Source organism: Ornithorhynchus anatinus, chromosome 2, assembly GCF_004115215.2.
Source record: "Ornithorhynchus anatinus isolate Pmale09 chromosome 2, mOrnAna1.pri.v4, whole genome shotgun sequence".
NCBI classification, from domain to species: Eukaryota; Metazoa; Chordata; class Mammalia; order Monotremata; family Ornithorhynchidae; genus Ornithorhynchus; species Ornithorhynchus anatinus.
The window spans coordinates 56,035,982-56,060,139 of record NC_041729.1 but is presented as its reverse complement, the minus strand read 5'-3'; the positions used below and the strand labels follow the sequence as shown (position 1 = coordinate 56,060,139).

General features: G+C 45.7%; 1 protein-coding gene across 2 annotated transcripts in view; it reads left to right on the top strand.

Moving 5' to 3' along the window:
• Nucleotides 1-24,158, top strand: part of ABAT (4-aminobutyrate aminotransferase) — a 137,802-nt gene that overhangs the window by 66,807 nt on the left and 46,837 nt on the right. For both annotated transcript variants that reach the window (XM_029055734.2, XM_029055742.2), the window contains exons 2-4: nucleotides 7,307-7,427; nucleotides 19,412-19,509; nucleotides 22,782-22,811. In XM_029055734.2, the coding sequence (XP_028911567.1) occupies nucleotides 7,370-7,427; nucleotides 19,412-19,509; nucleotides 22,782-22,811 (186 nt within the window). In that variant the 5' untranslated portion in view covers nucleotides 7,307-7,369. The remainder of the gene's footprint in view (nucleotides 1-7,306; nucleotides 7,428-19,411; nucleotides 19,510-22,781; nucleotides 22,812-24,158) is intronic.

The following is a 24,158-nucleotide window of genomic DNA, read 5'->3' as shown; positions in this document are numbered from 1 at the left end:
CAGGAAGGAAGAGAAAACTTTCCAGGACTATTAGCCCTCATCTCAGAGAGTTCTGCTTCCTCGGTGACTCGAAACGGCTTATTAGCCTGAGTGTTTCATTCCGTACAGTTTTAAGAACAGGGTGAGGACAGATATCTGCTGGTGAATTTTCAAAGAAATATCCCATGCCCACTCCCTTGCCCATCGTCTTGTGACTTTCCTGTTGGTCATACAGGGCAGGGACAAGACATTGTGAAAGTCTCAGGGTAAATAACAACATTAGCTGGAAAACAAATAAATCTCATGTCCTACTAGTGGTAGGATATACTTTTCCTTCTTACTTAAGGAATTAAAGTGTTGAACTAAGCATTAGGAAAAAACACACACAGGAGAGAATCAAGCACAGTTTCTGGCCTTCCAGAGGTTCACATGGTAGGAATAAGATGAGGAAGTTGGGAGGATTTTGCCACAGACATATAAGAGAAGCTCACACAGAGAAACAGCATGGCCTAGTGATTGGTGCACGGGCCTGGGAGTCAGAAAGACCTGTGTTCTAATCCCAGTTCTGCCACTTGTTTGCTGCATGACCCCAAGGTCACTAAGTCACTTGACTTCTCTGTTCCTCAGCTACCTCATCTGTAATATGGGGATTGATTATGAGTCTCATGTGGGACATGGACTGTGTCCAACCTTATTAGCTTATATCTATCCCAGCTCTTAGTACAGTGCCTGGCACAGAATAAGCACTTAACATATACCATTAAAAAAACATAAGGAAGGATGACAAAAATAGAAAGACATGAACAACATCAAAGATAAGGCCCAGAATCCAGTATGTCCCGTGGGAAGCTCTTGGGAGATGCCACCCAAGTCATTCAGAGTCCAGGCCCAAAGTCCAGATTTTGGGAAATCAGACCTGGGAAGACTTGTTGGAGCAAGTCGACATTTTAGGAGGGCTTTGAATCTGGGGAGGACTGAGGTCTGGTGCACCTCTCAGGGTCGCACCTGAAGAGTTTCTCAACCAATCTACCGGTCTCGACTAAGCTCTTGGAAAGTACAATTCGACAACAAATAGAGACAATCCCTCCCCAACAATGGGTTCACAGTCTGGGAGTGGGGAGACAGACAACAAAACAAAACAAAAAAATAGACAGGCATCAATAGCATAAATATAATCTGTCTCCCCCTCTAGATTGTAAACTGGTTGTGGGCAGCGAATATGCTTACTGCACAACAGTAAGCCCTCAATAAATATGACTGAATGAATATAAATAAATAAATTACAGATATGGACATAAGTGCTGTGGAGCTGGCAAGGGAGATGAACAAAGAGAGCAAATCAAGGTGATGAAGGGAGTGGGAGAACAGGAAAGGGGGGCTTAGGGAAGTCCTCTTGGAGGAGATGTTCCTTCAATAAGGCTTTGAAGCCAGGGAGAGTCTGCCAATTTTGAGGAGGGAGGGTATACCAGGCTAGAGGGAGGGTGTGGGTGAGAGGTCGGCAGAGAGAAAGCTGTGATCGAGGTATAATGAGAAAGTATTAAAGGAACAAAGTGTGCAGGCTGGGTTGTAGAAGGAGAGTAACAAGGTGGCATAGGAGGGGACAAGGTGATTGAATGTTTTTAAGCCAAAGGTGAGGAGTTTTTGTTTCATGTGGAGGTGGATGGGCAACCACTGGAGTTTCTTGAGGAGCGGGGTGACATGTCCTGAACACTTTTATAGAACAATGATCCAGGCAGCAGAGTGAAGTATGGACTGGAGTGAGAAGAGCCAGGAGGCTGGGAGTCAGCAAGGAGGCTGGTAGAGTAACCATGGTGGGATAGGATGAGTGATTGTATTAACTTGATAGCAGTTTGGATGGAGGGGAGAAGGCAGATTTTAGTGATGTTGTGAATATGGAACAGACAGGATATAGTGATGGACTGAATATGTGGATTGAATGGGGGTGAGGAGTCAAGGATATTACCAGCGTTAAAGGCTTGAGAGACAGGAAGGATGGTGGTGCCATCTTCAGCGATGGGAAAGTCAGGGGGAGGATAGTGCTTAGGAGGGAAGATAAGGAATTCTGTTTGGGACATGTTAAGCTTGAGGTGATGGGAGAACATCCAAGTAGAGATGTCTTGAAGGCAAGTGGAAATGCGAGATTGCAGAGAGAGAGAGAGAGAGAGATCATTCAGGGCTGGAGATGTAGATTTGGGTTTCATCTGCATAGAGGTGGTAGTTGAAGCCATGGAAGTGAATGAGTTCTTCAAAGGAGTGGGTGTAGATGGAGAATAGAAGGGGACCCAGAACTTGAGGGCCCCACAGTAAGGGGTTGGGAGGAAGAGAAGGAGCCCGCGAAGGGAATGAGCAGTCAGAGAGAGAAGGAGACGAGGAGAGTACGGTGAAGCCAAAATTGGATAATGTTCCCAGGAGAAGGGGGCGGTCGACAGTGTCAAAGACAGCTGAGAGGTCGAGTTGGATTGGGATGGAGTAGAGGCCGTTGAATTTGGCAGGAAGGAGATCATTGGTGACCTTTGAGAGGGCGGTTTCTGTGGCGTGAAGGGGACGGAAGCCAGATTGGAAGGGTCAAGGAGAGAATTGGAGGAAAGAGAATGGGTGTCGGCACTCGCTCAAGGAGTCCGGAGAAGAATGGTAGGAGAGAGATGGGGCGATAAGTGGAGAGAGCCACGGGGTCGAGGGAGCGGTTTTTAGGATAGGGGAAACATGGGCGTGTTTGAAAGCAGTGGGAAAGAAGCCATTGGAGAGCAAGCAGTTGAAGGTGGCTGTTAGGGAGGGAAAAAGAGAGGGATAATATCAATCATATTTACTGAGCGCTGTACTATGTGCTTGGGAGAGTGAAATCCAACAGAATTAGCAGACATGTTCCCTGTCCTTAATGGAAATTACAGAGACATACGTAAGTGCTGGGAGGGGGCGGTGAATAAAGGGAGCAAGTCAGGGTAACTTGGAGGAGAATGGGAAAAGAGGAAAATAGGGAAGGCCTCTTGGAGGAGATGTGCTCTAAGGCTTTGAAGGTGGGGAGAGTAATTGTCTGTCGAATACGAAGAGGGAGGGCATTCCAGGTCAGAGGCAGGATGTGGGCGAGAGGTAGGTGGAGAGATAGATGAGATCCATATACAGTGAGTAGGTTTGCATTAAAGGAGCGAGGTGTGCAAGCTGGTTTGTAGAAGGAGAGTAGCGAGTTGAGGTAGATCTATTAACTCTAATGTATGTTCCCAAGCACTTAGTTGTATTCTGCATGAAGCTGATGCTCAATAAATGCTACTGATTGATTAATCAGTCAATCTTATTTATTGAGTTCTTACTGTTCATTCATTCATTCATTCAATAGTATTTATTGAGCGATTACTAAGTGCAGAGCACTGTACTAAGCGCTTGGAGTGTACAATTCGGCAACAGATAGAGACAATCCCTGCCCATTGACGGGCTTACGGTCTAATCGGGGGAGACAGACAGACAAAAACAGTAGCAATAAATAGAATCAAGGGGATGTACTTCTTTCTCATTAACAAAATAAATAGGTTAATAAAAATATATGCACATGAGCAGACGAGCACAGTGCTGAGGGGAGGGGAAGGGAGGGGGGAGGAGCAGAGGGAAAGGCGGGGAAAGGGAAAGGGGGGAAATGCAGAGCACCGTGCTAAGTGTTTGGGAGAATACAGTTTAACAATATATATAGCAGAGTTGGTAGATACATTCCCTGTTCACAACGAGCTTAGAGGGGGAAACAGATGGATTTATTGATTGTCCTATAATCCTACAATTCAAGTTCCTTTCGAGAAAGATGTCAATATGGGGCAGAAGCAGCTTGGCTCAGGAGAAAGAGCACAGGCCTTGGAAGTCAGGGGAACTGGATTCTAATCCTGGCTCTACCACTTTTTGCTATAGGACCTTCCCTGGGGCAGAAAATCGGGTTGGACACAATCCCTGACCCACAAGGGGCTCACAGCCTTAATCCCCATTTTACAGATGCGGTAACTGGGGCCCAGAGAAGTAAGTGATTAGCCCAAGCCCACACAGCAGACAAGCAGAGCTGGGATTAGAACCCATGACTTTCTGACTCCCAGGCCATCAGTTACCTTCCCCGAGCCTCAGTTTCCTCATCTGTAAAATGGAGATTCAATACCTGTTCTTCCTCCTTAGACGGTAAGCCTCACGTGGGACAGGGGCTGTGTCCATTCTATTTACATTATATCTACGCTGGCACTCAGTACAATGCTTGGCCCATAGGAAGCGATTGACAAATATCACAATTATTATTATCATTACTAGTAGTAGTAGTATTGGAAGCTTAACAGCACCCAATAGCCTCAAAGAAATGTTATCCATCTAATTCCCCCAAGATGACCAAGAAGGTTTGAAAATAGGGATAACAAGGAAAGAGCTGCATGATAAATTGCTGTCTGGAAACTCTAGAAATGTATGTATTTGGTCTCCTGACCTCGTTTAGAGCTTCATGAAATAAAACTCAGAAAAGAAAATTCATTGAAAAGTGACACGTTGGTTAACTCCTTGTTCTTCTAAGTCAGAAGGTGAATCTTCTCTGTGAGCCAATTCCTGGAAGCATTTTAGTAAGATGTTTACAAGAACCACCTATGGGGAAGTAAGTAAATCTAGAGTGTTGTTTGTATGAAATTTCCTAGAAAAGTCACAATCCAAAGACTTCCAAAGAACCCTGGAGTTGAGCCTGGTGACTTTTTAGAGACAGTGAGTGGTTTCCAGAGAGGCTTTTGTTATATAATGAGGTGAGCTGCCTTCTGGGTATGTTTGTCCATGGGAAGCAGCATGGCCTACTGGAAAAAGCACGAGCCTGGGAGTTAGAAGAGCTGGGTTCTAATCCTCCATCTGCCATTTGTCTGTTGTGTGACCTTGGACAAGCCACTTAACTTCTCTGTGCCTCAGGTCCCTCATCTGCAAAATGAGGATTAAGACTGTGAGCCCCATGTGGGACACAGACTGTGTCCAACCTGATTATCTTATATCTACCCTAGTGTTTATTACAGTTCCTGGCACATAGTAAGCACATAACCAATACCATTTTTAAAAATTGTGAACTTTTTGTGAGCTTATCTTATTACTATAGCAGTCCACATGCAGACACCCCTCAGTGTATATTCACTCATTCAGTCATATTCATTGAGAGCTTACTGTGTGCAGAGCATTGTACTAAGCGCTTGGAAAAGTACGATGCAGCAATAAAGAGAGACAATCTCTGCGCACAACGAGCTCACAGACTTGATAGATTAGTGTATCTAGTCTATCTATGTAGTTTAGCCTGAATAGAACAGATGTTTCAGAAAAGTCATCCTTAAAACAAAATGACATATATTGAAGCCCTACTTTTAAGGCATGTCTCTATTAAAAGATGGGAAACGAGTCCATTTGGAGAGTCCGGATTATGTAAATGTGGATCCTAGGAATATAATGAATGCATTTATAAATTAGACTGTAGCAAAATTCCATATTGATCTCCTGAGAAATCAAGTATGCCTCTGGAGGGGTGGTGGAGCCAGAAGAAAGCAGTCGGTGAAGTAGTAACTAGGCTTACTGAAGAAGTCAACCAAGGACTGCAAGAGCAATTAAGAGACAGGTGTTTTTTGGCCCAGTAGTTTCAGGGGAAGTGGCTAGTGTGGCCAGGAAAAGACCACAGCCTTTCATTCTTGCCATTTAAAAAGAATTTGCACTTCAATTGCAGGAACTAAGGTAATTGAGGAAGTGGTGCTGAACTCATAAGAAACGCTGGTTGAGCAAGAATAGCTCTTAAGATATTGGATGAAGATCCACCCGTTAGCCCCGAAGAAGCTGCTGAGCATGGCAGGATAGAACCCGGGCCTGGGAGTCAGATAGTCACGGCTTTTAATCCCAGCTCTAACACTTGTCTGCTTGTCGGCTATGTGGACTTGGGCAAGTCACTTCACTTCTCTGGGCCTCAGTTACCTCATCTGTAAAATGGGGATTAAGGTCGTGAGCCCCATTCAGGGCATGGAATGTGTCCAACCCGATTTGCTCGTATCCACCCCAGTGCTTCGTACAGTGCCAGGCACATAGTAAGTATGTAACAAATATCGCAATTAGTAGTAGTAGTTCTATTTCCTTAACCATGGACTGAATTTTGACCTCAAGAGCTAAAAATCTTGCATATTCCCTCCAGACTCTAAGCTTCTTGTGGACAGGAAATGTGTCTACCAACTCTGTTATATTCTCCCAAGGGCTTAGTAGAGTGCTCTGCACACAGCAAATGCTCAATAAGTACCATGGATTGATTGATTGATATTCCAACGGAAGAGAAAGATGGGGGCCTGGACAGACCAGATGACCCTGAAGTGGGTCATAGGCAGAAAGGGTGGGTAAAATAAGAGGAAAACATGTCTATTTTGGGAAGGTGTTTGGAGAGGTTTGCTTAGCCGGGAGGAGTTTGTAGAATATAAAAATTCAGTGGTCTCATTGCAACAGAGTTCTGGTTCCTGGGTCCTACCAGGACAGTAACCCTATCAGCCGAGAAGCCTAGCGGAAAGAACACAGGCCTGGAAGTCAAAGGACCTGGGTTCTAATCCCAGCTCCATACTTGCTGCTGTGTGACCTTGGGCAACTCACCTAACTTCTCGGTTCCTCAATTACCTCATCTGTAAATTGGGGGTTAAGACTGTGAAACTCACTTGAGACGTGGACTGTTTCCAACCTTAGCTAGCTTATATCTAGCTTCCAAGATAGCTTCCAAGCTTCCAAGATAGCTTATATCTACCTCAGTGCTTCGTACAGCACCTGGTACATAGTAAGCACCTAACGGATACCATTAAAAAAGAGTAGAAAGTGGGCCAGTGGGTTGCTTAATAAAGAAATTCCATTGTAAACCTTGATCCTGGTGTGTTGTCCCTATGGCAACATTAAGATTTTTTGTTTTATTAATATTTATTGGCGCTTTTCTTCAGAAGACTAGTAATTGAGCTCGAACTGCTCTTGAGGCTCTCTACAACTGTTGTGAACCTATTTTTTTTAAGGTATTTGTTAAGCACTTACTATGTGCCAGGCACTGTATTAAGCACTGGAGCAGATACAAGATAATCAAGCTGGACACAGTCCCTGGCCCACAGACCTAATCCCCATTTTACAGAGAAGGTAACTGAGGCCCAGAGAGGTGAAGCGGCCTGCCTTGCCCAAGATCACGGAGCAGACAAAGTGGCAGAGCCGGCATTAGAACCGAGATCCTCTGATTCCCAGGCCCATGCTCTTTCCACCAGGCCACGCGGCTTCTCAATGACGACGAACACTGAAACAGAAACTTTAAAGTGAATCTATCAATCTGAGTTGGCATTGTGGTTTCTTTCAGGACCACTCCCAGAAAAGGTTTCTGCCTTGTTCCTGGACCTTCCCTGATAGAAGGAGAGGGATAATGGCTTCCATGTTGCTTCGTCGGTCCGTCCAACAGAACTGCAGGCTGTTTGTACCTGGTAAGTACTCTGGGGCTGGGCAACAGATATAACGAAAAGGCTGATTCATTCCAAAACCAGGAATTCTTGGCTCATTCTGAAGCCGTAAGTTATTTCTCTTGCCGTACTCGGAAGGAGCGTCGGTGAATGATTACCTCCGGGACCAGGCAGTAGTCCTTCAGGGCCACTGTTATAAATTTTAATGGTAATTGTTAAGGATTTACTATCCACCAGGCACTGTACGAAGTTCTGGGGTAGGTATGAGCTAATCCGGTTGGACACTGTCCACATGGGGCTCACAGTCTTAATCCCCATTGTACAGATGAGGTAACTGAGGGACAGCAGCACCATTTGTTTGGCTCAGCGGCACAACTGCTCTGTCTGATTAGTTCCAATTTCCAAAATTCGTGAGTGGCCACTTACGCAGCTGGCCATCACTGCCCAGTTTAAACTGGAGATTGGTAAGGGGTCACTTGGGAAATATGGAGTGCTAAAACCACAAGGAAGGCACACGTCAAATGTTAAGTACAATGTTCTGCACCTAGTAAGCACTTAGCATTGTTTGATGTCACTGCAATAAATACAATTGATTGATTGATTTTCTGCAGTAGGTCGAAAGAGTCATGCAATACTTAGTTATTTTGTTTTCCAAACCAAAGTGATAGGTTCCCACAGCCTGTTGTAATACCTATAGTTAACCCCCTAGAATTTTGTTTTTGTTTTTTAAAATGGTATTTGGTAAATCCTTACTATGTCCCTGACACTGTAATAAACCCTGGGGTAGATACAAGCTAATCAGGTTGAACACAGTCTCCGTACCACATGGGACTTATAGTCTTAATCCCCATTTTACAGATGAGGGGACTGAGAAAAAGGGAAGTAAAATGACTTGCCCAAGGTCCCACGGCAGACAAGTGGCTGAGTCGGAATTGGAACCCAAGTTCTCTGACTCGCAGACCTGTGCTCTGTCCAGTAGGCCACACTCCTTCCCACCAGGCCATGCCGCTTCCCAAGTTCGGTTGCCTAATGGTCTTGATCCATCAATCGTATTTATTGAACGCTTAGTATGTGCAGAGCACTGTACTCAGCTCTTGGGAGAGTACAATATAGCAGAGTTGGAAGACACATCCCCTGCCCACAACGGGCTTACAGTCTAGAGGGGGAGATGGGCATTAATATAAATAAATTATGGATATGTACATAAGTGCTGTGGGGCCGAAGGAGGGGTGAATAAAGGGTGCAGATCCGAGTGCCAGGGCGACGCAGAAGGGAGTGGGAAAAGTGGTCCTATGGTTCCTGGTACTTGGGAACTTGTCATATCCTGGTTCCCTTGTGTGCTATTTTAAAGGCAAGGGGGTCCCTCCCCAAAGCCTAATTTAGGTAGGGATTCAGAGAGTGAGAAATGAATTCCTCACTCGTTCAGTTATGGCAGGCTTCCTTGGAAGCTCATTCCGAGAAGGGGTCTGAAAGCAGCCCCGCTTAGTCACTAGTTTGCTGACCTAGTATCTGGTCTCTGGTTGCATAGGATGAGTTTTGTAAAGCACAGTATGCATCTGGAACGTTTAAGGCAGGGGGAGTTGCATTTTTTCAACCCCTCCCATCAAGTCGACCGCTCGGAGAAAGACCGGAGTCAGACATTTAGCTGGCTGATGGAAGGGAAGAGAATACAGAAGCTGCGTGACCTAATAATAATAATAATGTTGGTATTTGTTAAGCGCTTACTATGTGCAGAGCACTGTTCTAAACGCTGGGGTAGATACAGGGTAATCAGGTTGTCCCTCGTGAGGCTCACAGTCTTAATCCCCGTTTTACAGATGAGGTAACTGAGGCAGAGAGAAGTTAAGTGACTTGCCCACAGTCACACAACTGATAAGTGGCAGAGGCAGGATTGGAACCTTTGACCTCTGACTCCCAAGCCCGTGCTCTTTCCACTGAGCCAGGCTGCTTCTCTAGTGGATAGAGCACAGGCCTGGGAGTCAGAAGGACATGGGTTCTAATCCCAGCCATGCCACTTGTCTGTTGTGTGACCTTGGGCCAGTCACTTCACTTCTCTGGCCTCAGTTACCTCATCTATAAAATGAGGATTAAGACTGTGGAACCCCACTTGGGACGGGGACTAATCCAACCTGATTACCTTGTTTCTACCCCAGCACTCCCCCGTCCCAGGATGGTACCTGGAGAGTTTCCAGTACTCTACCGGTCTCGGCTAAGGGAGAGAGAATCAAGCGGAGGCCTACCCATTCCATTCCTAGCTCGGGCAGTGGCTAGCGAGTGGAAGGCAGTCTACTACAAGTCAAAACTCCGCTGTGCTGGGCAGCAGCGGCGTGGGAGAGAGTCGAGGGCAGAGACTCAAGTTTATTGCGTGGAAGAAGTCATTGGTAAACCACTTCCGTATTTGTACCAAGAAAACTCGATGAAAACTCGATGAACCAGGACGATTGCAGGTGGAGGTGGGGCGTTCTGGGAGAGATGTGTCCATGGAGTCGTTATGGCTCGACAGCCTAAGACAAAAGAAGACCCCGGCCGGCACTTAAAACGGTACCTGGAAGTGCTTAACAAATACCATAAAAAAAAAAATACTCCCTCCCACCCTCAGAGCATAGATGTGTTATGTCGGGCGAGATTGCAGCGTAGTGATGACGTCTTCAGAGGAGGACAGAGAAAGGCTGGATTCTTGACCCAATCAACCCCCGCTGTCTGATAGCCTTCCCTGAAACGGCCACCTCCCTCGCTTTCCGTCCGACATTGGCCCTGTCTCTGAGAAGCAGCGTGGCCTACTGGGGCGGTGGCCGAGTGTTAGACCACGGGCGTGTTAGAAGGTCGTGGGTTCTGATCCCGGCTCCGCCACTTGTCTGCTGTGTGGCCTTGGGCAAGTCACTTAACTTCTCTGAGCCTGTTACCTCATTTGTAAAAATGGGGATTAAAACTGTGAGCCCCATGTGGGACATAGACTGTGTCCAACCTGATTGCTTTGTATCACCCCAGCGCTTAATATAGTGCCTAGCACATAGTAAGGCTTAACAAATACCATCATTATTATTATTAGTTGGTAGAGCACAGTCTTGGAGTCAGAAGGTCGTGGATTCTAATCCCGGCTCCGCCACTTGTCTGCCATGTGACCTTGGGCGAGTCATTTCAATTCTCTGACCCTTGGTTCCCTCATTTGTAAAATGGGGATTGAGATTGTGAGCCCAGTGCAAGACAAGGTCTGTGTCCAACTTGATTAGCTTGTATCCAACCCAGTGCTCAGTACAGTGCCTGGCACATTGTGAGCCCTTATCAAATACCATAAAATAAGTCTCTGGGATCTGAAAATTAACCCAGTGATTTTGCCATCCAGGGTTCAATCCTTCCTCCTGTTTTCCTGTCTTATCATCTGTGTGTCTTTTTTTTCCTCCCTCCCTTCCTCTCACACAAATGTTCCCCTGCCCGCTTCTTAGGAAGCGGCACAGTTGAGTGGACAGAACACGGGCCTGGGAGTCAGAAGCTCATGGGTTCTAATCCCAGCTCTGCCGCTTGTTTGCTGTATGGCCTTGAGTAAGTCACTTTCACCTCTCTTGTGCCTCAGTCCCCTCATTTGTAAAGTGAGGATTGAGACTGTGAGCCCCACGTGGTACTGTGCCAACCCAATTAGCTTGCCCCCCCCCCCGCCCAGGGCTTAGTATAGTGTCTGGCACATAGTAAGCGCTTAACAAATACCATAAAAAAACTCTGGGCCCTGAAAAATAACCCAGCGATTTTGTCATCCAGTGTTGTGTCTTTCCTCCTGTTTTTCTTTCTTATCTTCTGCAAGTCTCTTCCGTGTGTCTTTTTTTCGTCTCTCACAACTGCTCCCCTTCCCAATTCTCTGTGGAGAGTTTTGAAGTATGCCATTGAAATTGACCAATAATTCTTCAATCTCCCCAATGCCAACTCAGCCCTGGCAACAAGTGACCTCCCTCCGGAATCTACTGGAAGGTCTCCAGCTCTGGAGAGAAAACTCCAATCAATTTTTATCCGTTGTATTTATCGAGTGCTTACTGTGTGCAGAGCACTGTACGAAGCACTTGGGAAAGTCCAGTCTAACAATATAACAAACTCATTTCCTACCCACTCTACTGGGAGTAGGAGGAGACTTTGTATGTGTCCTGATGTGGAAATGTATTGCCTTTTCCCAAGCATTCAGTACAGTGCTCTGCACACAGTAAGCACTCACTAAATACCACTGATTGATTTTTAATAGTATTCTTTAACCTCTTACTATCATCATCAATGGTATTTATTGATCACTTACTGTTTGCAGAGTACTGTACTAAGCACTTGGGAAAGGACAGTACAGCAGAGTTGGTAGACACATTCCCTGTTCACAACAAGCCTGCCAGGCATGGTTCTCTACAGTTGATTTTGATTGATTGATGTCACTGCAATAAATGCAATTGATTGATTGTCTAGGGTGGGTTGGAAGAGTCACGCAATACTTAATTATTTTGTTTTCCAAACCAAAATGACAGGTTCCCAGAGCCTTTGTAATACCTATAGTTAACCCCATGGAACATTTTGGTTTTGTTTTTAAAATGGTACTTGTAAAGCACTTACTATGTACCAGGCACTAAACTAAGCGCTGGGGTAGGTACAAACTAATCAGGTTAGGCACAGTCCATGTCTCATATCAGGCTCACAGTTTTAATCTCCATTTTATAAATGAGTTCACTGAGGCACACATGTTAAGTGACTTGCCCACCGTCCCACAGCAGGCAAGTAGCGGACCCGGGATTAGGATCCAGGTCCTCTGACTCCCAGGCTCTTGACCTTTCCACTCCCAGGCCACACTGTTTCTCTTGATTCATTGAATGAGTGATTGATGGTAACTGGTTTCTCTTGATTGAAACCAATTGAGAGTTACTGATACACTTAGCCCCAGGGCATTCCCTGAGGGAGACTGAATGCTATTTTTAGTGATGCTGGTTTCAGTTCAGTGATACTGAATTAGCACATTAGTCCAGTTGGAGGGTCCTCTGAGCCTTAATAATAATAATAATAATAATAATTGTGGTATTTGGTAAGAGCCTAATATGTGGCAGGCACTGTACTAAACTCTGGAATAGATACAAGGTAATTGAGTTGGACACAGTCCCTGTCCCACACAGGGCTCACGGTTTGAGCTTGGAAAGTTACCAGCTAATTTCAGGGGCACATTGCAAAAGTCTCCCCAGAGAATATTTCAAGCAGGCGGGGGAACATTTGTGTGAGAGGAAGGAGGAGGAAAAAAAAAAAAGACACGCAGAAGATAAGATCAGAAAACAGGAGGAAGGACAGAACACTCCTTGACAAATTCACTGGGTTATTTTTCAGGTCCCAGAGACTTTTTTTATGGTATTTGTTTAGTGCTTACTGTGTGCCAGGTCACAGATCAGACAAGTGGCAGAGCCGGGATTAAAACCCAGGTCCTTCGGACTCCCAGGCTGGGCTCTAACCATTGTACCATGCTGCTTCTGCAAGCCTTCAGTGGCTTGAAGAGACATATTTGAAAAGTGCCTCGGGGATCCTAATCCTAAACCTTATGAGGAAGCAGTTCCCAAAAGGTTCCATTCAGCCGGAGCGGCTCATTTAACCAGGACATTAGAGCCTAGATTTGGGTTTTCTGTGCCTCAGAGGCTCCAGACAGTTTGAGTTGTTTCCCCTGCAGAAACTTTTCTTTGAGTTTTCTTTTCCTTCACAGTTGATGGTAAACTGGTATATGGCCCTCAAACAGCAAGACCCGTTGGTGATTTTGTGGGGGATTTTTAATAGTATTTGCTAAGGATTTATTATGTGTCAGGCATTATTTTAAGTACTGGGATGGATACAAGTTAATTAGGTTAGACATAGTCCATGTCCCAAATGGGGTTCACAGCCTATGTAGGAGGGAGAACAGGAGAACTGAAGCCTGGAGAAATTAAGTGACTTGCCCAAGGTTACTCAGCAAGCAGTTTGAATCACATGGCCTTGAGGGTAGAGTCCGGGTCTGGGAGTCAGAGGACCTGGGTTCTAATCTCCACCATGCCTGCTGTATGACCTTGAGCGAGTCACTTAACTTCTCTGGGCCTCAGTTACCTCACCTGTAAAATGGGATTAAGATTGTGAGCCCTATTTGGGACAGGATCTGTTGTCCAACCTGATTAGTTCATATCTACCAAAGCACTTAGTACCATGCCTGCTACGTAGTAAGCACTTAAATAACATTTTTTTAAAAAAACAATTGACAGAGCCGGGATTAGATCCCAGTTCCTCTGACTGCCAGGCCCATACTCTTTCCACTAGGCCATGCTAGTTTGACCCATTCATTAAACACACTAAGGGTGTGACATAGAATGCTCTTTCAGGATTGCGAATTAGTTGCCTTAATAAGTCCACAGAATTTAGGTCAGTGGACACCCTAAGTGAATAGCTTTTCTCATTACAGAACCTCCTTCAGCTTAAAACCTGTTGCTGATGAAAATATACTTAAAATGAATCAGTCCTTCCAATTTTGGCTTCAATTTAGACAAGTGCCTACGTGTCTCATCATATCTGATCCATTACTGTCACTTCTCTCTGGCATTAAAGGAGGAGTTGGTGGAGATTTCATTTGTATCATGCTAAAAATATGGTTAACTGAAGAGAAAAGTGAAAGCACTAAAATTCTAGTCATTCTAATTTATTCAGAACCAGAGAGAGCATTTTTTTGTTTTAAATCAATTTTTTTCTAGTTGCGGGTTTTGGGTTTTTGAGTTTTTTCTGGCGAGAAATTGCCTTTAGTATTTTTAGATTGTTGCTCTTGCCTGTAGGTCTGGTAGTGACAGGGTGATTTTCCTTTCTCCCATTACTGATGGCTTGTTAAATTAGGCTTTTAAGCTACTTCACTGGACTTCCAAATTGGTCCCAGAGAGGCAAAAACAAAAAAATACTATTTCTGGGACAATAGGAATATAAAGTTTGTTTTATTTGTTTAAACAAGTCAAGGAAGAGCAGGTAGTGAAATAAAAATCCCAGACTTCCCCAAAATAATCTTTTGTAAAGTGAGATATTTTAAACATTTAATCAAAACAATTGATGTTAGAGCCCTAAGGAGTCTATTGCCAGAGCCTGGCACTAAAGGTTAGTTAATTAAATCAATAAATCAGGTGTATTTATTGTGCACTTGTGTGCAAAGCACGGTACTAAGCACTATTACTGAGTACTATTACTATTACTAAGTACTAAGTACTATCAGTATTATACTGAATAATAATAAAAATAATAATTGTGGTATTTGTTAAGTGCTTACTCTGAGTCAAGACTGTTCTACACGCTGGGGAAGATGCAAGTAATCAGGTCCCGTATGGAGCGCACAGAGTCAGTAGAAGGGAGAACAGGTGTTGACTCCCCATTTTGCAAATGAGGAAACCGATGCACCGAGATGTGAAGTGACTTGCCCAAGGTCACCCAGGAGGTAAGTGGCAGACTTGGGATGAGACCTCGGGTCCTCTGACTCCCAGCCACTCCTGGAGCCCCATTGTGAATGTGGGAATGGGTCCCAAATGGTAAACTGTATAGGAACTGAGAGCTCACCTCCTCCAAGAGGCCTTCCCCGACTGAGCTACCCCTTTTCCCTCTGCTCCCTCTCTGCTCCCCCTCCACCCTCTGCTCTCTTCCCCTTCCCCCTTCACATCCCCTCAACTAAGCCCCCCTTTCCCTCTGCTCCTCCCCCTCTCCCTTCCCCTCCCCTCAGCTCTGTGCTCATATGTATATATTTTTACTACCCTATTTATTTTGTTAATGAGGAGTATGTCCCCTTGATTCTTTTTATCGTGATTAAGTTGTCTTGTTTTTGTCCATCTGTTTCTCCCGATTAGACCGTGAGCCCGTCACTGGGCAGGGATTGTCTCTATCTGTTGCCGAATTGTACATTCCAAGTGCTTAGTACAGTGCTCTGCACATAGTAAGCGCTCAATAAATACTACTGAATGAATGAAAAGGAATTCTTCCCAGGCCTGCTAAGATGGCAGCGGTTCCCAAACTTCATCCAGTGTGATGAAGTGAGGACAAACCAAAGTATGAAAAGTGGTGCCAGAGACCACTCAGAATGTCTCCCACTGAAGGCAGAGAACCGGGAGGTGAAGCAGTGTGGCCTAGTGAATAGAGCACGGCCTGGGAGTCAGAGGACCTGGGTTCTAATCCCGGCTCCACCCCCGTCTGCTGGGTGACCTTGGACAAGTGGCTTAAATTCTTAGTGCCTCAGTTACCTCATCTGTAAAATGGGGATCAAGACTGCGAGCCCCAGGTGGGACAGGGACTCTTTCCAACCTGATATGCTTCTATCCAACCCAGCACAAGCTACAGTGCCTGACACACAGTAAGCGATTAAAAAATCACACAATTATTATTATTATCACTGACTGAGAGTCCAGGGAGTGTGTTCTGCAACTATCCTTGGTACTGGAAGGGAGGGTGGAGTGTGTGAGGATGTCAGAGGGGGCTGGAGCTGGAATCAAAACTTCCTGCAAGGGGAGAAAGGTGGATTTTACTGCCATTGTTCTTGTCTGTCCGTCTCCCCCGATTAGACTGTAAGCCCGTCAAAGGGCAGGGACTGTCTCTATCTGTTAGCGATTTGTACATTCCAAGCGCTTAGTACAGTGCTCTGCACATAGTAAGCGCTCAATAAATACTATTGAATGAATGAATTCAGGCCCTTGGGAGCAAAGCTCGACTCCCCGGCTCAAGAGCAGACAGTGCCTTGGCAGCTGATTTTTTTAATGATATTTGTTAAGTGTTTACTATGTACCAGGCACCGTACTAAGCTCTGGGATAAGTACAGGATAATCAGGTTGGACACAGCTCCTGTCCCACATAGGGCTCACAGTCTTAATCCCTATTTTACAGCTGAGGTAACTGAGGCCCAGAGAAGTTTCCTGCAGCAGGTGGGAGAAGCAAGGCCTCAGGACCATCAGGGTAGGCAAGGGCAGGAAATTCTGATAGTTCCTACCATCTGGAAGCAGTAACCCACTCCAGTCCATACTGCACTCTGCTGCCCGGATCATTTTTCTTCAGAAACGTTCAGTCCACGTTTCCCCACTCCTCAAGAACCTCCAGTGGTTGCCCGTCCGCCGCTGCATCAAATAGAAACTCCTTATCTTCGGCTTTAGAGCACTCAATCACCTTGCCGCCTCTGACCCCACCTCACTAGTGTCCCACCACAACCCAGCCGGCGCACTTCGCTCCTCTAATGCCAACCTACTCACTCTACCTCGGTCTTGTCTATCTTGCCACTGACCTCGCGCCCACACGCTGTCTCTGGCCTGGAATGTCCTCCCTCTTCCTATCCAAAAGACTGTACATTCAAAGTCTTATTGAAGACCCAAGAGGCCTTCCCTGACTAGGCCCTCATTTCCTCTTTTCCCACTCCCTTCAGTGTCACCCTTATTTGCTCCCTTTATTCACACCCCCTCAGCCCCACAGCACTTATGTACGTACCTGTAATTTATTTGTTTCTATTAATGACTGTCTTCCACTCTGCACTGTGAGCTCATTATGGGCAGGGAACATGTCTATCAACTCTGTCCCCACGCACTTAATACAGTGCTCTACCCACAGTAAGCACTTAATAAATATGATTAATTGATTGAATGAATGTCACAGAGGAACCCAACCTGTTTACTTTTAGTGAGATCAATCAGCACATTCTACTTCCCAAAAGTGAACAGCACAACACCTTTGATAACAGAAAATTGCTTTTTTTTAATGTTATCTGTTAGGCACTTAGTATGTGCCAGGCACTGTTCCAAGGCCTGGGGTAGATTCACGATAATCGGGTTGGTCATAATCCAGGTCCCACATAAGACTCACAGTTTTAATCCACATTTTACAGCTGAGGTAACTGAGACCCAGAAAATTTAAGTGATTTTTTGGATGATATTTGTTAGGTGCTTACTGTGAGCCAGGCACTGTACTAAACTCTGTCATTGGATAATCAGGTTGGACACAGTCCCCGTCCCACATAGAGCTCGCAGCCTTAGTCCCTATTTTAATGTTGGTATTTTGTTAAGCGCTTACTATGTGCCGAGCACTGTTCTAAGCGCTGGGGTAGACATAGGGGAATCAGGTTGTCCCACGTGGGGCTCACAGTCTTAATCCCCATTTTACAGCTGAGGTAACTGAGGCCCAGAGAAGTGAAGCGACTTGCCCAAGGTCACAGAGCAGACTAGTGACAGAGCTGGGATTAGAACCCAGGTGCTCTGCCTCCCAGGCCTGTGCTCTTTCCATTAGGCCGCGCTTCTTGTAGTGGTACAGCCCTGAATTGGTCAGTCAGCCTCCGCTTTCACGGAACCGAGGACGAGGAACAGAATGAGCAGAATCCAGACAGATCAATGCTTGGAAACTTGTAGCCGCTCTGTGTATTTATGAGTAGAAGAGTGCTGAGGCAAGAGAGCTCTGAAGCAGGAAATTGGGTAGCGGAGAGGGCAGTACCAAAGAAATCCAGTGTTGTTGAATCAAGGCATTGTTCCATAACACAATGTTGGACTGTCACTCGTCCTGCTTTCTGGATATCTGTAGGAGTCTCACTGAGGAGTCTGTCACCCCAGATTTTCGATCGCTCCGTGGTCTGCACACTCTTAATGCTGCTGTTGGCATCATTGCTCCCTGTCTTGGACTAGAAGCTCTCAGAGGGAGAGGAGAAATGGTATTTACTGAGTGCCCACTCGGTTCCCTTCCCTGTACTGAGCGCTTGGAAAAGGACTATCAGAAGCACTGGACACATCCGCCGGTCACAAGGAGTTTATGTTCTGAAAGGGAAAGGGGACCCTCTTGGCTTATCGTGCTTTTGTAGTGCCTAGCCTGGGACTATGTCACGGACTTTTTTTTATAGTATCTGTTTTGAGCTTACTATGTATCAGGTACTAAGGGCTACGGTAGATGCAAGCTAATCAGGTTGGACACAATCCCTGTCCAGTATAAGGCTCACAGTCTTAGTCTCCATTTTACAGATGAGGTAACTGTGGCCCAGAGGAGTGAAGTGACTAGGCCAAGGTCACCCAGGAGACAAGTGGCAATGTCAGGATTAGAACCCAGGTCCTTCTGACTCCCAAGCTCCTGCACTGGGCCACGGGTCTTAAGAATGCTTTGGATGATGATTGCATCAGGTGGTATTTTACTAAGCAAACTCCTGTGGCTGTTACTAGGCTAAACTCCAGGGGCCCAGACTATAAGTAGACTATTCATCTCTGGTGGATTTGATGTCGTGCCCTTAAGGAGATGGAGTTGGTCATAGAATGCCCTCTAGGTGATATGAGTGTTTAAGCAAAGATCCTTCAGAACTGGGAGAACTTCAAATGGTGCAGAATTTTCTGGGCCAACGACGTAACAGATGGTTGACTCTAGATATTACCAATTGCCGACCGTGTCTCAGAACAGAGCCGACCAACCGGTAATTCCCGGAATTGTGAAGTTGGCATGAGATCACCCAAGTGTAAAATAAAGCATATGGGCTTTTTCCCCCTCTGGGAAAAAAAAAAAGCAAACACTTTATTTCAGATATTGTAGTTCATAAGCTGTAACTTCTTCAAGTGCAGGGACCTTGTGGAATCATGACTATTTCCAAGCCCTTAATGCAATGCTATTTTCCTTAAATATTTTGAACTGATTGATGGATATTTCTAAAGCATGAAGAAAGTACATGATTCCAGCAATCTCTTAGCCCTAAGCACTCTTCTAGACTGTAAGCTCATTGTGGGCAGGGAATGTGTCTGTTTATTGTTATATCGTACTCTCTCAAGTGCTTAGTACAGTGCTCTGCACACAGTACGCTTTCAATAAATACAATCGAATGAATTTTCTAATGTCGACGCCATGCTCCTGACTCCTTTTCCCCCTCTTCTCTCCGCAAAGCCCCAAGCAATGGTGTCCTCTGTCCGAGGAGGTTACGTGATCTGTAATTCTGTACCAGACCTGCAGCTAGGGAGCTGAATGTGCCCTTCCAGTGCCTCCAGTGAGACTAGCAGGTGGTTCCTTCATGCTCTTGGTTTTTTCAGGATGCAGGCAAATCAACCAAGCTGCGGCCAAAGTTGACGTCGATTTGGACTACGAAGGGCCGCTGATGAAGACTGAAGTTCCAGGGCCAAAGTCCAGAGTAAGTATCTGAAGTCTGGCACATGTAAGCTTGTTTTGGCCGGCAACGTGTCTACCAAATCTCTTTTTTCTTGTTTGTTTGTTTTTTATGGCATTTTTTAGGTGGTTGCTATGTGCCAGACACTGTACTAAGACGCAAGATAAACAGGTTGGGCCCAGTCCCTATCCCTAATGGGGCTCACAGTCTTAATCCCCGTTTTACAGCTGAGGGAACTGAGGCCCAGAGAAGTGAAGTGACTTGGCCAAGGTCTCGCAGCAGACAAGTGGTGGAGCTGGGATTGGAACCCAGGTCCTTCTGACTCACAGACCCGTGCTCTAAGCCACGCTGCTGCTCAGCTGCTTCTCGGCTTCTTTGTTACATTGTACTCTCCCAACCGTTTAAAACAATTGATGATGATGAGATATAATTCTCCAGCTATTGAATTAAGGACTGATTTAGTAGGGGACAAGACCATGATCTTTGAAAGAGGCAGAGCGTCGTACCCACTGAAATTGGAAAGTTGGGAAGCGGGTTTTACTACAGAATGGGGTATTTAGATTACTTTGGTTTCAGTGAGGTCTCTTTTAAATGAACTGCCCTGCCTTCTCGCTATCAGATGCCCAACCCAGGGAGAAGGCATGAAAGCATGAACTCAGGTAAAATTATAGAGAGAAGCTGAAATTAAAAGTCACCAACCAGTACCTTCACTCCCTCTGTCCATATATAAGCTCACCGTCGGCAGGGAACACGTCCGCTAACTCCGTTGAATTCTCCCGAGCGCTTCGTACAGTGCTCTGCACGTAGTGAGCACTCAATAAATACTATTGATCGATATGTACATTTTGCTCGTTTCAGTTTTGTGTGTTGTCCAGACCTTAGCTGTTCCTCCTCCTCCCACCCCACCCCACCCCATCACCTCTTCTTAGCACCTCTAACCCCGATTGGATTGGGGAAAAAAAAATAAAAGAGAGAAAACTCAGATGAGTCTCTTCTGTTCCTGGTGAGCAACTAGAGTGAAAAGTTCGATGGAAGAAGAAGTTGCAGCTCTGGCCCCCTGAGATTCATTCATTCAGTAGTATTTATTGAGCGCTTACTACGTGCAGAGCACTGTACTAAGTGCATGGAATGTACAAATCGGTAAGAGATAAAGACAGTCCCTGCCCTTTGACGGGCTTACAGTCTAATACGTGCTTACTGAGATTTGGGGGCACCCCCTGCAGGGTAAACAACAGCCCTCCCCCATATTTTAGGGATGTTGTGAAGACCTCTGCCTGCAATTTGGGGGCCGCCTGGGCACGATGGGGAAACCATAGTGATATCGCTCCCCCAGAACATCATCCAAAAGGACTAGCCCTAAACTAGTCAGTCAGTCAAACTTATTGGGCGCTTACTGTCTGCAGAGCACTGTACTAAGCGCTTGGGAGAGTACAGTGAAGCAATAAACCGACACATTCCCTGCCCATAACAATGGTCCCATCCGACTTTTAAGGTAGCAGGATGTCCTGCCAGTTGAAATATAGCTCTTTGTTTTACCAGTGCTGCGAGTCATTGGAACATCAAGTTATTCAAGTGAGAAAGCTTGCTCTTTTGTCATTTGTACCTGGGCTGTTATTCTTTTACTCATCAGGTATTTCCAAATTTATGCCGGTTGTTTTACCCATTCCACTGTAAGTCCCTCAAGAGCGGGACAGAGAGGTGTCTTGTTTTTGACACATGTTTCCAGGGACCTATTCTACAGCTGTGCATCCAGCAGGCACTCGATAAATGCCATGGGTGCCCAGTATAACTACCCTCTCTGTCTGGGGTAGGGTGGCCGTCCTTCCCTTTTGTAATTGGAAACAAACTAATGAGAAAATACCTGCTCAAACCCGGATCCTTAAATATAAGAAGGCGGAAGAGACTGGAGCGTCGGCTTTCCGCGGATCCATGTCCTGCCTGGAAGAGATCCAGCACCGGATGCCTTTATGCCTAATTGGGAAACAGTGTGGCCTAGTGGGAAGAGCATGGGCCCGGGAGTCTGAAGACCTGAGTTCTGATCCCGGCTCTGCCATTTGCTCCGTGACCTTGAGCAGATTGGTTTATTTCTCTGAGCTTCGGGTATCTCATCTGGAAAATGGGGATTAAGACGGTGAGCCTTATGTGGGACGTGGACCGTGTCCAACCTGATTAGGCTGTATCTACTCCAGCGCTCAGTACAGTGCCTGGTACATAGTAAGCACGTCACAGGTACTATTAAAGGAAAATTGTTTCACTTTAAGCACCTGGCTATCCTCCGCCTCGCCCCGCCCTCCGAGTTGGATGACTCAGAAGTACTGCCCGTAGTTCACAAGGACTTGGCAGGGGAGACCAGAAGGACTGGAGGAAAAGGGAGGTTGGGGAACTCAGTGATATTTTTTCTCCCTGAGAAAATTGGAAATGCGGGAGGGGTGGGAGCGGGGCTCGGTTCCCCCCCGACACCCGGAAAATTGCTCTAGCTTTGTATGACCACAGGTGGACTTCCACAAAATGATGTGCACAATATCATTACTTACTTGGGGTCAGTAGCTGAGAAGCACCTTGGACTAATGGATAGAGCCTGGGCCTGGGAGTCAGAAGGCCCTGAGTTCTAATCCCGGCTCTGTCACTTGTCTGCTCTGTGGCTTTGGGCAAATCCCTTCACTACTCTGGGCCTTAGTTCCCTCATCTGTACAGTGGGGGTTAAGACTGTGAGCCCCCTGTGGGGTAGGGACCGTGCACAACCCGATTTTGCTTGAATCTACCCCAGAGCTTAGAACAGTGTCTGGCACATAGTAAACGCTTAACAAATACCACAGTTATCATTACACTAAATTTCAGTGTCACACGTGACATCACATGGGTCTGTGTGCCCAGAATCCACAGGGGCCGGCAAAGGGATGAGCTGGAAATCAGCAGAGGCCTAGGAAATCATGCAACAAACCTCCCTATTTCAGCTCCAAAAGTGACTCCACTGGAGGGAATTGCCCTCAAATAAGTAGATTCTCATCCTGTGAAAGACACACAGCCGCTCCTGGGACAGTTTCCACTTCCTACACAGATTGCTTGCCCTGTGGGAGAAACATTTCCTGTGCTGCTGCAATGGTCACCTCCCTGAGACCCATTTGACTCCCTCTCTTCCTCCCTAGCGTTTCTGTGGCTGCTTCTCTACAAGGACCCTTTTGTAGTTACTGGATTGCCTCTCGTCACAGAAGAGGAATGTGAATCACTGTTTTTCCATTAAAGGCCTGGCAGTTTTCAACTTTCTTTGATAATTTGATTTGTCTTTCCTCTTTCAGGAGTTAATGAAAGAGCTGAATAAAATCCAGGTACGTTGTCACGCGGTTAGCAATAATGCAAGTAAACTTAAAAGCTATGGTATTAATGCTCCAGTTTAATAGTTACATTTGTTTCAACAATATTCATAAACGATACTCCATTGAATTTTTTTAATATCCTAAAATACTGTTTAGTGATTCATTTCTTCAATCAGTTTGGAGTGATAGAGACGGAACCTGGACTGAGATTCTTAAATTAAGGGAGAAAATCCAACAAACTGGGTTGGTGTTATTAAAATACAGATGCGATAATAATAATAATAATAAAATAATAATGGGACATTATTAGATTTGAAAGTGATGAAGTCCTCTTGAGAGTCTAGATGCAACTTTTAGAAGTTGTTCTAGTTTCTTCCTGTTATACAGCGTTTATTTTGGGGAAGGAATTATGGTGTTTCCAGTGGTTGGAAAGTAGGAATCATGAACTGTGGACTGTAAACCTCCCGTAATGATAAGGTACCACTTTTTAATTCCATAATGTGTATGACTGTGTTCCCAAACCAAGTTCATTAAGTGCTCTGAAAAACATTACGTAAAAGTGGTTACGTATTTTTACCAAGAAAACTCTGTGGATCCACTACCAGAACGATTGCAGATGGAGGTGGGGCTTTCCGGGAGAGACGTGTCCATGGGGTCGCTGTGGGTCAGAGACGACTCGACGATATAAGACAAGACAATCACTCATTAAAAGATCTTAGAATATCCTCTGTTCACGCAAGTATAGGTGATAGAGCACTTTACAGAGGGAACACCTCAGGTGAGCCTATATGACAGCAGACAAGCAGGACAGAGAGGGAGGGAAAAGTCCCTCAGACGAGACCCCAAATCAGTGGAAAGAGCACGGTTCTGACTAGAGGACCTAGGTTCTAATCCTGGCTCCTCCACTTGTCTGTAGTGTGACCTTGGACAAGTCATTTAACATCTCTGTGCCTCAGTCATCTCATCTGTGGAATGGGGACTTGTGTCCAACCTGATTCGCTTTAATCTGCCCCAGTGCTTCGTGCAGTGCCTGGCACATAGTAAGTGTTTCAGAGATGCCATTAAAAAACAAATGAAGAGAGACAAGAGACTGAGGCTCAGAGCAGCTGATAGTGGTGGGACAGAAGCTTAATCATGGAGGAAGGGGGAGAGACTGCAAATTTTACTGGGGAAAGAGAGGCAGGTGCCTGAGAATGACCCCAAAAAGCGAGATGGAAACTGAGGGCCAGTAGATGGAGAGGAGATTTGGAGAGAAAGTGAAAAGAACAGGAGGGAGGGGTGAAAAGGAGATGGGAGGAAGCAGTTTGGCCTACTGGAAAGAGCACGGGCCTGGAAGTCAGAGGATGTAGGTACTAACCC